Source organism: Hippocampus comes, unplaced genomic scaffold (genome assembly GCF_001891065.2).
Source record: "Hippocampus comes isolate QL1 unplaced genomic scaffold, H_comes_QL1_v1.1 scaffold76, whole genome shotgun sequence".
NCBI lineage: Eukaryota > Metazoa > Chordata > Actinopteri > Syngnathiformes > Syngnathidae > Hippocampus > Hippocampus comes.
This window is the reverse complement of record NW_017805277.1, coordinates 810392-825370: the sequence shown is the minus strand read 5'-3', so window position 1 is coordinate 825370 and position 14979 is coordinate 810392. Positions and strand designations below refer to the sequence as shown.

General features: G+C 39.8%; 1 protein-coding gene across 1 annotated transcript in view; it reads left to right on the top strand.

Moving 5' to 3' along the window:
- The window catches only part of eys (eyes shut homolog), a 172694-nt gene that overhangs the window by 74395 nt on the left and 83320 nt on the right, over positions 1–14979 (top strand). The window contains exons 14-22 of the mRNA XM_019870330.1: positions 2587–2820; positions 3257–3379; positions 3478–3591; positions 6550–6663; positions 7833–7946; positions 8988–9185; positions 11682–11803; positions 13801–13919; positions 14665–14924. Of these exons, the coding sequence (XP_019725889.1) occupies positions 2587–2820; positions 3257–3379; positions 3478–3591; positions 6550–6663; positions 7833–7946; positions 8988–9185; positions 11682–11803; positions 13801–13919; positions 14665–14924 (1398 nt within the window). The remainder of the gene's footprint in view (positions 1–2586; positions 2821–3256; positions 3380–3477; positions 3592–6549; positions 6664–7832; positions 7947–8987; positions 9186–11681; positions 11804–13800; positions 13920–14664; positions 14925–14979) is intronic.

Sequence of the window (14979 nt, the reverse complement as noted above, 5' to 3'; positions counted from 1 at the left end):
CTCAAATCTAATTTACTCAACATTATTCACCCCAAAAGATATCAGTGCAGTTATAAATGTTCATGGAAACAGACAGTTCTTTGTTATTCAAAACATTCCCTGCCTAACATCCGCCACAAAAAGACTTCTACTCGAATGTTATGCTGATCAGCCAATGAGTGGGAATTAATCAGCTGACCTGCGATAATGTTTACTGAGAAAGCAAACCTGCATTTTTCTTCCAAATGTTTTTTTGTGGGGGGGGGGGGGCAAGTGCATGTTGATGATGCTGTTTCAACATAGCAGTTGTTTTCAATGACACAGTTTGCATCTTGGTGGGGTCTGGGATGCAATTACCTACTTGTCAAGGTTAACAAATATTTGGTTTTCATTTCACTAATGATTGCATCATATTCAGTCATTCATTTCAAAATAGTCACTTGCACCATTATGGATAGTACAAATAAATCTTAGATATTTTCTCAATCATTTCCAGTCCAGATGGTCTTACGTTAGTCATAGTTCTGATTAAACCTCCACCGCAGGTTAAGCCTGTTCTGCATTTTTAATGAAGTCAGGATAATTGCCAAATTTTATGACTCGGAGAGAGGTGGAAATTGGTTCCATGGTCAGTTTGAGAAACGATGGAATGATGAGTATTTGACCTGCACCGATAGTGCTGATAGCCCGGCATTAGTCATGGCGCTCCTGTAGTTGCTGTGTGTGACAGTGCTAATGATAGTCATTTTGGAGCGTGACCATACACTCCAATATATTTATGAGGAGGATAATATGTCAGAATTGGCAGCACCCATTTTCACGTCATGCCATTAACTGTTCAGTTTAAAAAAATCGTCATGTGCCGAGATATTAATCAAGTAAAGCCATGCATAAAATTATTGTACGGTATATTTGTGTCACTCATAAAGTAGCAATGCTGTACTGCCTATAAAATAAAGATGACTTTCTCCACCCTAGAATAGAGTCAGAAATTAAACACAAAGACGGAAACGGTAAAAGGCTTAATTGGCAAGTACTTTTATTTGTTGAAATTAAGGCAGCAGATTAACATTGTACAACAATGTTATCATAATAACAGACCCAGACTAACACAACCATGGTGCCCATGGGCACCAGCTAGTCTGTTTCAAAAAGCCCTGCATCAAAATATATACACGTATGTTCACTTGTGTCAGACCAAAATCACTTGTTTAAATTTGGTACAATTTTTTCACAAATCAATGCGATGGCTTTGTCCACATTCACAGGCCGCGTTCACTATTTTCGCCCACATTTTTCAGTCACCAGACGTCACTTCAGACGCGACTGGACCGCACGTGGTTTCCAAATTTAGAAAGACAATTAGCAGGCTGGGTTCTTGAACGTCTTCAAAGGCTCTTCCTCATGTAGCCTCCGTGGACTGCATAATTTGTGCCGAATTTGGACAGGCTTAATGTGAATTTGGACACCACGTGCGGTCGAGTCGCGCCGGAAGTGACATCATGTGGCGGAAAACGCAGCCTTTGAAAGACCCAACCGATTAGTCAGTCACCACACCGGGGATGTTATTTTTTCACATTGTTGACCAATACAAAGTGTCGGAAATAGCCTGCTTTGATGATGCAATGTTAATGGCTCAACAAATGTGTGCACATTGTTTTTGTCTCTTTCTCTTCATTTCAGGGTTCGAAGGGTCGAACTGTGAAATCAATCACGATGAATGTGTTGATGGGTACTGCGCCAATAATTCCACATGCATTGACTTGGTTGCGGACTATGAGTGCATCTGCCCGTTGGGCTTTACTGGTGAGTTATCTATGTCACCATTGTAATCATTTCGACATCCATGAATATGATGACTGCAAAACTCCCAATCATTAGAGCGGTTGTATCATAATGCACAGAAAAATCCTATCTTACGGTTTTGTATACAGTGGCACTGAAAATCATCCCGGATTTCACTACGACAATTTATGTTTGGTTTATTTTTTTCCCTAATAAAAAAGTGCTCATGGTAACATGCAGTAAGGTGACCATATATGCATTGTCATTATACTAAAATCAAGTTCCTTTTCAGGTAAGAATTGCTCAGTTGCTCTCACAGCATGTATGGATGTTGACTACTGCAAAAATGGAGGAACCTGTTTCCATGACTTAACCGGAGCGCTACAATGCATTTGCCCACCAGGTATTGAAAATAGTCTATTACAAAGTACTTTTTTGTTGAATGAACTCAGCATCATTTATTACCATTTTGCAACGTACATTTATGTGTTAAATTGAATCCATTAACTTTTTCGTATGGCAACCACACTGTGTTACTTTCTACTGATACTTAAGTACATCAATTATTCGTATAGCAACTCCAAGTATTGCATATCAAATGATAGCATGCATAGAAAATCTCTGTCGCTGCTTATAACAGCACAGAATACCTTCTGTGGTCTGAGTGGCCAGGTTTTGGTTCGATAAATAATGTCAGTCTGTCCAAAAAAAAAAGAAAAAAAGTCAATAAAATCCTAGTCTCTGATGTGTCGGGTGAATGCTGTCGATGGTTTGGCGCCACACATCCATCACTCCCTTAATCCCACTTCTTGCTTCTCCCAGGACACCACGGCAGTGACTGCTCCTCTTCTGTAAACCCATGTGTGTCCAATCTCTGTGACCCTGACGGGACTCTCCGCTGTGAAGGTCTTGCAAATACCTACATGTGTGTTTGTCAACGTGGCTTCACCGGGACACGCTGCGAAACGCCTATCAACCATTGTGTTGATGGCCTGTGTCAATATGGATCAACGTGCTTGGACCATTGGAGAGGCTTCAAGTGTGATTGTTTACCAGGTAGCTCCAGTATCCAGCAGACACTTGGCTTCAATTGAGGCTTCACTTGAATGAATTATGATCATGACACTCGAAGTTGATTATTTTCCTGGATGCCAAATCTCACCATGCTTAAGCTACAACACAAAACACATTTATGACATGAATTTGAGTGTGTCATTCATCAGAATGTGGGCTAACTTTTAACTAACTTGATGAAACTTACAATTTCTATGTGGGTGTATGTGGCCACAGTTACATACAGTCACCAGTGTTGGGAGAGTTTATTTTCGACACAAACTAGATTCAAGTTCAGTTCACAAGTTCTTTTTTTAATGCACACACGCATGCACGCACACACATTACCGGTAGTCATTGAACTTATTCAGGTCCAACACTGTTAGAGTAGAGTCCTCTCAAATTGAGATTTCCAAACACTTTTGCCTTTTCTCTGCAGGTTGGACTGGTCGTTATTGTGAGCTGAACATAAATGACTGTGAAAGCAAGCCCTGTGGTGTCTTGAGTGTTTGCAAAGACACTTTCAGTGGCTACGTTTGCTTCTGTGCGCCTGGTTTTATCGGTATATTTATATATAATGCTATTCTTTGTGAGTTTGTGTTACATTTCTTGATTGACTGCATAAAGTTGTCCTCATTGTTCCCTTTTATGATCACATAGGTGATAACTGTGAGGTAGAAGTAAATGTATGCCTCAGCCAGCCTTGTAGAAATGGCGGTTCCTGCGTTGATGGTGTCGCTTCTTTCAGTTGCCTGTGCCCTTTTGGATTTACAGGTAGTACCTGTGTGCGTGTGTGTGTGTGTGTGTGTGTATGTGTATATATATATATATATATATATATATATATTGTGAGCAATACAACCCAACAAGATCTGCCTTAGGTTTCACAAAATCAAAATATTTGGCATATTTTGAAAGGCTCTGCAGTTTTGTGTCATCAGACTGTTTTGACATTTTACTGAATTTTGAACAATCCAACAAACCAAGGAAAGCCAGCTCACCAAAATAATCAAGACGAGCCTTCAGTCGGCAGCTTATGTTGTTCAGAACGTTACAGAAAACAAGTTTGCTTCTCTTATCGACTGTCTGCCTACATCTATTGTCAAATCGGTCACAGGAACTGTCGAACTCTCCTCTCATGCGCTCAAGAGCGACAACAGTGTCGCGGTTACCTGCAAGTCAATATCCAACGTCCATCCATTCGTTTCATTGAAAATGTCTTCATTTGTCAAAAGGAGAAAGCAGGTTGACACTTTTGACAGCCACCGATCACATCCTGCTGCCGTCATCAGCGTGTCCTAATCCCAACTGTCAGGATTTTCTATAATGACATGAAACAAAGTACGCAAATCATTTTGGTGCATGCTTATTGTTTACAGCAGCCTGGAGTTATAGTTATCTTGTAGGCGCTGCTCTGGGAAAACGCCTCTTGACAGTATCATCCAGCAAGTGAATGACACTAGTCCCTCAGCGGTTTAAAAACAATTAAATAAAGACTCTGGCATGCATTTTGCTGAATGCGATATAACACCAAGTATATCAAGCAAAAGCACTGTATAATTAAGCTACGGTACTTTCAAAGTCACTCAAGTACATGTAACAGAGTAAATATAACTGACAACTACAGAGAGACAGAGAAGTTGCCCTTTGTTAATGACAAGATTTTTTTTTTTTTTAAAGAAAATGAAAATGTCTACATTAACTTGTTAATGTTATCACCGAAAATGTTCACTTGTGTTACTATTCCGTTAAATATCAATTGTTGTGTGGTTACTTTTTGGGATTTAACCAATGTCATAACTTAAATATGACTTGGTTCTTCAATTTGCAAGTAAAAAATTGTGAGCCTTAAGACTTGGACTTTACTTGGATTGTTCGTTCTTAATTCATTAGCTCCCAGATATTTTCTAAATAAAGCTCCCGTATCGCTAACCGGGTGTCTCCACTGAAATGGACCAAAATGGTGTTCTTCCAAAATAAAATTTTTAAAAAATTGCTATTCTCGTAATACAATGTTAATTTTGTGTGTAAGAAATTGGCCATGTGAGTGAATGGCAAGGTGACTCGAAGGTCATCCTTGGACATGGTGACCACAGTAAATGTCGCAATTTGATTCCATTAGTATTCAATCTAAGTTTGACAAGTTGACCTACACAAACTGTAAAAAAGGTTATCTATTAAATTGCCTGTAAATTAACCAGTAAATTTAATTGCCTCCTGATGATGCCAGCCTAGGAAAGTCACAGCGCACTAATTGTCCTGATGGTTTCACATTTCATGCAACTGAAGTCCGCGGTGAGATTTCCTGCTGGACCAAAATGAGTCGATCAACCATTTAAATGACGCCGTACTCCCTGTCGCTAATGGGCCACATAATCTCTTAATGAGATGAAGAAGAGGTCACTTAGTGGGCTTTCGGACAAGAAGTGTTTTGAAATGTAAACTATGAAGTTGTAATTCCTTATTAGCGTTTAAGACTGGCATGCCATCATTCTGTTCAATGTGACCTGAAGTCTGTGGCGCAATCATAAAACTTGGTCGATGCGTAACGAGTCAGGAGTAGAAGAAGTTATCAAACATTTTTAAGAATCACAACAACTTTTGAACGCATCATCACATTTGCAGATGGATGTTGAGTCAAGAGCTTTGCGTTCTTTTGTGTGCCAAAAAGTAACTCTAAAACATTTGGTGGTAAACAGATGTTCAAATCCCCGCAACTATGGCAATAGTCACAAAGCGTTGCTTTATTAGACAGTCAATTCAATTAACCATTTTGCCCTCTAAAAGCATAACAAATGTCCATGACTGAAATTTTGCAGTCTTGAAGTGGATGTTCTTCTCCACGTATCATTAACCAGCTGGATGAAGCAGCAACAAAACACAATAATTAATTACTTTGAACTTGCCATGCAAAATGGGTCAGATTCTGCAACTTATTGCTACATTGCTACAATTTCATAGTTACGGTATACAATTGGTCAGTCACTATGTAAGCAATTTCGAGACAATAAATTATCCTGACAATATTGCATATATATTATTTATCTAAATCAGTGGTTCTGAACCTTGTTAGAGGTACTGAGCCCAACCAGTTCATATGCACATTCACCGAACCCTTCATTTTTGAAAAATAAAAATACATTTTATCATTAGTTTTTTTTTTACAAATTCAAGAGATAAAAAACGCATTTATTAAAAACAGAAAAAAGTAAACACAATTAGTATAAATATAAAGTATACGTTTTTTTAATTGTGCACAAAATGAACCAGGAAGTGATGGTCAAGCGGGCGTGTCATAACTAATTGACATGTTGAGTCGGGTGTGTCTTAACCTCCATGGCAGAGGCTCTGTCGAACCCCTGAGACTGATTCACCGAACCCCTAGTGTTCGATCGTACCCAGGTTAAGAACCACTGATCTAAATAAATATATTTAATTTCATAAAATGGCTCGATTTATGATTCAGACTAGAATCTTTGTTATTAGACAAATTATATAGCCAGACCATATGTCTGTCACTTTAAAATTCATCATCTATTACTTGAAACCAATAACTGTGAAGAGGGAATTCAAGGTGCAACCAGCCTTCACATTTAATATTCTATGCTGCATTTCGGAGCTTAACTATGCTTAACGCCAACTTATATTCATCAGAGATGAAGGACAGTGAAATTGAGTATGGATCTTAAAAATAAGGCCCCTTTTCAATTCTCATAAATTTCTTTCTCTCAGGCAGTTACTGTGAAGTCAGCGCAGATGAGTGCACGTCATCTCCCTGCCTGAACAACGCCACTTGCGTGAACCACCCTCATGGCCATGGATGCGTGTGCGCATCTGGCTTTACAGGTTGGTAAATGGAAGTTTTTTGTTTTTTTTTTCCACCGGAGATGTTTTTTGAAAGTGTTTTTTTTTTTTTTGTAAGAAAACGTTTGGTTTAATTTTACTGCATAAATAATTTAATTCACTCAGCACTCATCAAACTTATAAAACCAGTGGAAAAAAAAAAAATCACACTCCGCGTCAAGCAAACAAACAGTCAGTTGTTGGTGCATACTGTCATTATTTTCCAACATGCGGTGCTGTGATATCCTCTGTGAAAAAGAACAGAGATGAATGAATCACTGAAATTCTTTCCATTGTCAAAAATCAAACACAGTAAGTGCATTTGAACTATTGTTCACTAATAAATCCCACAGAGGAAGATTTGCTGTGCATTTTGATCATTAAAACTCGCTGCACCACGGAATCTGGGGATCAAAGCGGAGCACTGAATAATAGCTGTGAATAATATGTTTTGGAGAACTTTTCATTCGGAAATGTTTAGAAGTTATATGTTGAAATGCTTGGCTTTACTCAAGGGCTTTTTATTGTTAGTTCATACCCCCGCCATGACAGGGGAAGGAACTGAGGTTTTTGTGTATCCCTGTGAACTAGTATTGTTTGTATTATTGTACTTAGATATACATTTGTATCATGTGCTAAAATGACTTCAAATCCAAAGACAATTAAGAAGGAAGGTAGTAACCATTCCTTTCGATCTGAATGAAAATCTGCATTATTTTCTCCCTACATTTGTTAACATAGTGAAAAAAAATAAAATTTAAGATGCTGGTCTCTCATTTGATTAATGGATTTGATAATTTCTCATTGAATAATTCATGTATCTGTGCGTACACTTCTTCATGCGCTACGCAGCGTTTGTGATGTAATGTTTGATGAACGTTAAACTTCAAATAAAATAACAATGTCTTCTAAATGATTGTACACATGCTGATAGTTTGCTCTCTGAGTTGAACGATTAGGTCCCAATTCGTATTTGGCAGCGTATTCAATACTCGTCATTTTTCACGATCTCTATCCTAGAACTGACACAACTACCGCAGTAAATTGTTTGATGTTAAGACAATAACTTGCTATTTTATCCAACACTTACCATGGCATATTTTTAAATTATGTACCGTAGCCACTACCATATATCACTGCACTTTTTATTAATATTGTTATTATTATTGAAGGAACCCTCTGTGAGCTTCACATTGATGAGTGTGCTTCATCACCCTGCAAGAATGGAGCCACATGCATTGACCAACTCGGTAATTACATCTGCCAATGTCTGGCTCCTTTTAAAGGTAATAAACACTCCCCAAAAAAAAGGTTAATTAACTTCCCATACTATTACATTCACCTGTCTGAACTCACTTCACATTGCAACAAAATGAGTACATCATGTGTTAAAGAATAAACATGATTTATGGGGACTTCCGCTTGCTCGTCAACTAAATGTGTGGTGTAAGTGTCATGGGATGGTGATATGATTGCATAAACAATGTTGGTGCTTTAGACTAATGCATGCTGATTAAAGTAGGTGAAGCATAAAACAGATTATGGAGAGCAATGAGGCTAAACTTGTTGTGCAAAATCAGTTAAACGGCGATGTTGCAACACTTAATTCTGTTTTATTTGTTCTTTTACCATTGCTCGCACAAATTATAAATCAATTTCCTGGTTTCTCTTTTGTTTTTAATCACCCAACGATGGTCAATGTGACTATTTTGGCTGAAATATGACAATAAAATAAATATATGATGACAGCCGTATTGGCTGCCTCTCCATCTGTTTTTACCTTCTCATGTAGAAATCTGGCTAATTATTGATGAAAATAAAATGGTCTTTATTTTTCGGTCACATTTAATTCTGTACTGTCTTTTTTATTTCATCAGGATTAGGTTCATGGAATTAATGGTGTGGATAGTCCATTGTTTGTTCTTCGTGAATACATGGAAACATTGTTTCCATTACTTATGACATCATTTTATTAATCCCCATTAATATACTGGAGTCCAATCTCAACCACATCTCTCCTATTACGGCTTAATCCATCTTTGATGGTTTCCATTTAACAATCAGCTGAGCAAGGACACACATATGAAATGTAATATTAGATTTCAGACATGTAGGTGAATTTAAATATTTAGAAGAAGACAATTACAGCAGCTTCTCGCAGAATGTTACCAGCTTTTGACCCCCTGTATTTTCAGCCATTTATTCCCTTTCAGGCACTCATAAATTTGAGTTCAAGGAATCAGTTGAGGAGTCTTTAAAAACCTCGACCTTGCTATTCTATTCTCTTTTCAACAAGGCTGGATGTTCCTCCTGTGTATTCACCCTAGGTCCAAATTGTGACTTGTTACCCTGTGAGGCCAGCAATCCCTGTGAGAATGGAGCCTTGTGTGTGGAAGAGTTGGATGAGGACCATTACCCTTTGGGGTTCCGGTGCCGCTGTCGCAGAGGATTCACGGGCCCCCGCTGTGAAATCAACGTGGATGAGTGCAGCTCAAACCCATGTGTCAATGGATTTTGCTATGATGGTAAAATATATATATAAATTGTCCCTATTGTGAGCGGCAATGTTTGTTCGTCTATGTGTGCCATGCGATTGACTGGCAAACCGTGCAGGGTTGTCTCCCCCCGCCTACTACCCGAAGACAGCTGGGATAGGCTCCACCACGCCCGCGACCCTCGTGAGGAAATGCGGATAACAAAAATGGATGGATGACGTGAAGTTGTGCAGCAGGTTTCTTGCTCACGTCAGCTTCTTCTTGTCATCGTCGTCATTGTGGCTATTTTTAACAGCTTTCACTCCTGCTTCCAGCCGCCGCTTATGATGACTCAGGAATAGAAATTTTCTCTGTGGCATAAGGGCATGCTCAGTATGATCGTAAAATAACCCCGGATGATAACCCATTTTAATGTGTTTGTTAATCGACTCTAGTTTCCACTCTGGGTGCCGATCTCACACCTATAGAGAATGTGTCATCGAAATTGAACCTAACATGCATGTTTTTAGTAAGTGGGAGTTAGGAATGCTCAGAATCAACCCCCAAACCACAGATCGATGAGTCACTAGCTAACCACTCGCCTCTTGCCCAAAGACAGCTGAGGATGACCATAAGGAGGACGAGCCCTCTACGAAATGGTGTATTGTTTATGTTGTACTGAGCAGCCAGGACACTGTTGAGATAAGTTCCATTTCCTGTTCTTACGTCATCATCAATATTTTTTTCCCTCATCTTCACAGACATTTTGTCCCATGCATTTGTCCTCACATATGTGCAAAAATGACCTGAAAGTTTGACTTTTGTTGTGCCATTCGGTGCCATAGCTTGGGAACATTTAATAACTGACGAGAGATTCCTTCAAAGTGCGAGGTCAACCGTGTATTCTTGGCAGAGGTGTATCACTGAAAGGGGGTAATTCATTTTTACGAGCTACTCTGCGCATGCATTCTCATTTGCATTTTTATGTGTTGTGTTTCTCGTTTTACAAATGGCGATATGTATATATATATATATATATATATATATATAAAATGTCAACATGCTTAATAACATATTCACACTGCCTGACATTTTACAGCTGGGTCATTGCTGAAGCTCATAATAGTGTTATGTGAATGGGATAATGCCATTTGATAGGACAATGTCTGCAAGCATAGGCCTTCTTACTTACCTCACATTAAATGAAATCTGCGTGACTCTAATTTGTATAATTGAGTATGAATGTTGAGCAAATTATGCAATCGAAGATGATCCATTACAGTATCTCTGACTTCTTAGCCATGCGATGTACATGTCAAACGTACATGACAGGAATATAATTGTAGCGGGGAGGATGTAAGCAATTGTGCATTTTTATTTATTTATGGTACAATGCACAGATCCGACATGAAAACTTACTTACAAGGATTATATCTCACTGAAACATGCATGCTCAGCTAACCGAAGACCTCTAAGTTGTCTATAGGTCTGCATGTGAGTGCGAATGTGCCCTGCAAGCCTGCATATACAATGCGATTTATTTGAATTGCGACATTGTATACTATATTTCCAAAATCATTTAAGCTTTTCACTTCAGTTTTTTTGGAGTGGAATGAAGTTGTGAGCCTGTGATGCAGTGGCTCAATTCATCGTGTTACCGTTCACCTCAGCCAGCTGTCTGGACTAATCTTGATTGCAACCAGTTCACTGCACTGACACGGGGCCTCTTGGACCCACGGTCCCGGCGCTCGATGCAGGCCAACCCCATCCCTGGGGAGCGCACCGCAGAGCCTCAGTGGCTGAGATGAGTAATGCTGCTGCCACCCAAGACCAAAAGCATTTAATGAGAGTAATAGTGGCTACACACACAGAGACAGAGTGACAGCATAGATTACGTGGTAAATCTTTGGGATAATGAAGAATCTTGGGACCCTGACTGGTGAAGTAATAAATTCACTCCTGAAAGAAGCGCAATTACCTCTGTCATTGGTTAACTGCATCAGTGTTGTGCTGCCTAGACAGTGATGCATCCCTTGTCATTAGACAGAAAAGTGTGAGGTGGAAACACATTATAAGCGATGGAATATTTTCACAAAGTGGTGTAGGAAGTTGCCGCATTTTCTAATGTGGGAGGAAAAAAAAAATCACTCCTCTTTCTCTTTCACTTGGCTTCACCTGAACTGTGAACTCTGATAGGGTGGAAACAAATGACAACCCTTCAGGGCATTTATTGAGAAAAACAGAACTAAGTGAAAGGGGTGTAAGGGTAGAAAAAGGCCAGACAGGTTAATTTAAAGATGGTTAGTGTCGGACTCTGTCAGACTGATGCATTGAACGCTGTTGTGTCACGCAGGTGCAGCAAGCTGTACTTATGTAATCCTTTCATTTTTACAGTGATACAGTTGGCCTTAAAAAATGTCTCCAGGTTGAGAATTTTTTGGTGATGCTCACAATTAGCTCTGTAGAAATGGAGTGCTACCTGCTGGGAGCAGTGAATAGCAATTGATGATGCAAGGAGATGCAACTGAACTGCTGATCTTGTTTCAGTTGTAGATGGCTTTTACTGCCTTTGCAGTCCTGGTTATGCTGGCCTGCAATGTGAGAAAGACATTGACGACTGCATGAACAATCTGTGCAGTGGCGACTCAATATGTAAGGATCTCCATCTGGTAAGTCGACAGATTATTTTTTTTCTTTTCTATATGGCATCTTAATGGACTTATGTGATGGACCGCGAGGTTCTTCAAATGAAATGTGTCCCATTAATCTGTGCAGTTGGTAATTCCCATTACATATGGACTCAAGTGATTTACATAAGGCATTGCCGATTGCCCGATGACCATTACGCTTTCACTGCATCGTGACGTGTTTTGTAGTAAAAAATACACAGCTGTCTAATATCATTATTAGTTTCCTATCCAAAGGGAGAGAAAATGTAGCGCCGTGTGTTAATACCATCAGGGTTGTGTAGGCAGTACGGGCAGACGGTCTTGGTTTTATTGAGGGATTTACCATCACCGTCTGAATGAGTGAATTTGCTCCCAAGGAGCATTAGATGGATGAATCAAGCAAGTGGTGAAGCGTACATTTCCTTTACAGTCAAAAATAATGGAACAAGCACCCTTGCCAATTGCGCCTTCCTCCGTATCGACTTTTCATTCGCTTGAATGGTTTTAGCTGCAAATAGGGCACTGAATGACGTTTGAAGATTAGGGGCAATGACAAATAAATAGATTGCAGTTGCGTGTTTACTGGACATTTGCTTTGTTTTTGACTAAACTGCATGATGAATAAATGATGCATTTTATGTGGATAAATATTCAGGTAACAAAAAAACAAACCGAAATTTCAAACCTCTGAAGCAAATGAAAAGGTGGTCAAAGCCATTCAACTCATTCTTGGCATGTCGGACAACCAATATTCCAGTACTATCCCAACTGTATTTTGCTGTGGCTTCCTTTGTGTTTTATGTCTTCCCCTTGTTTGGCTTTTTTTTAAATTCCACATCTTGATCAATCAATCCCATGTAATTGACAACATTTTTAACAATCAATTAATCGATAGTCATGCTGTGTGATTGACTGGCAACCAGCCTTGGGTGTAGTCATTCTGCCAAGATGAATCTGGTTCTTATCATGCCTATGCAGAATATCTTTTCCACACTGGAAGGTTTTACTGGAATTTATTAGAATGTTATTTCCTAGTCCATCCCTAAACTCATTATGAATACTTTTTGCTACATCGTCTTGTTTACAGCCCAGCCATTTCGCTCTCTGAATAAAGTGTCCTATGGAGCTTATTTTGGAAAACTGCTGTCCCTGAAGGTGACTTAACAACAAAAATGAGATTAAGTTCTACTGCCAGGGGTGACGAATTCGAATATCCTGAAGCTATCTAATTTAACATGAGACGGCTGCACCCAGCATCGCCCCGGCACCCACCAGTCACATCAGGAACATTTTAACTGCACACCCTATAGCATATGCGATGCTGATTAGCATACCTTCAACCCGCAGCATCCAGGAACCTCAAACAAAACACTGACAAAGTCAAACCTAATTTTGAAAAAACAAAAAACCTTTGACCACAGGAGTGCACCCATCCCTTGTGCAAAGCGCAATCTAAATTAAAGCAGTTGCACGTGGTTGTACATCAAACCATTAATCTTCCATGTTATGATTAATTGTACGAATGCAGATTGCTATGGTGAAATACAGGACACATCATTCACATGCTGTTGAAGACTGAGGCAGTGAAATAAACTAACAGAAGAATAAACCAGCTATATTTTAACGGTTCCTTGCAAAATATGTAGATGATGTTTCCTGTGTGCTTGATGGAAGTTACCATATGCCTTGAATGACACAAGCTGAAAACAAGCTTTCATTTCTTCCACCGGGTGGGCGGGAGGAGAATTGCATATGCAGTGAAGGGAAATGTACGACAAGCGTGACTCTTCCACAGTTCAAATAGATTCCCAAACGGAATGCATATTTAATGCGAGTGGGGGATTGTACGATATATTGCATTTGGAAACATTTCATGCCAAGCATTTGTACGTTAAAATGGAACAAAGTGAATTAAGCTGCTCCGTCGGCTACTTTCCACTTTAATCAGAAGTTGTTGTTTTTTTTCTTCCTCTTTTTTTGTGGTTGTTTAAATGCAGAGTTACGAGTGTGTGTGTCACTCCGGTTGGGAAGGAAAGTACTGCCAACAAGAAATTGATGAATGTTTGTCACAGCCCTGCAAAAACAATGCCACCTGCACTGAATTCAACGGCTACAAGTAGGTGCACGTACTACATGCATCAGTCATTTATTAAACAAAAAAGCATGTCATTGGAGACATTTAATTGCCCCAGCGAAAAAAAAAAGTGATCCGAAACACACACCCTCATTCCCTTTTTGTCGTTGTACTGAAATTGCATAGCTACAGTACCGTACTACTATGTTAAGTCTACTCCAGTGCTTTGGGCAGCCCGGCCGGCTCAGGTGCTACAGTGGTTGTCTCACATTTGGATGGTTTCAGGTTCAATCCCTTGTGACTTGTAAGTGCCCTTTGTGCGTCTGCAAGGTAAGAAAGTATTACTTGAAGAGTCCTATCAACATCTGTTCAGGATTATTGTATCTCTGAACATATTGGAGCTGATACACCTGAAATATTCACCTCCACTCAAAGTAATGCCGTGCCTCAAATTGTAAGGCACGTCCTCCACTTGAAAAAAGTCCTTAACCCAAATCGTGGCCTCCTACTTTTCTCTCAAGAAATAAAACAGGTGGTGACTGTGATGACTTTAGTTTGACTGATACTCTCATCCATCACGATCACAAAGCTCTAGGGAAGCGCATGCATCCTGACGCTGTACACACGCGGCATTGAAGAGTTACTTCTTGAGCATAGCTTGATTGCAATACGTTGCCAACAACATGGCGAAACAAAACAGCAGTACCTTTACTGAAGCATGGAAACAATCTGCCATAAGGAAAAAAAAAAAAAGAACTGACCCATTTCCATTTTTGGTGTCTCCAAGGTGTATGTGCTCACCAGGCTGGACAGGTGCAGACTGCACTGAAGAAGTGAATGAGTGTGAATCTGGGCCTTGTCGAAATGGAGCTCGGTGTCAGGAGTCACGTGTACCTGGGGATTTCTTATGCACCTGCCCCCCCTTTCTCAGCGGCCCATCGTGCAACCAGCCTTACGACCCATGTGATCCCCTCAACAACCCCTGCCTGCACAACTCCACCTGCCTGACACGCTCCAATGGAACGGCCTTCTGCAGATGCCCAGCTGGTGAGTGCACACATGGCCTCATCCGCACATTGAAGGTATTTTGGGTGTGGACTAA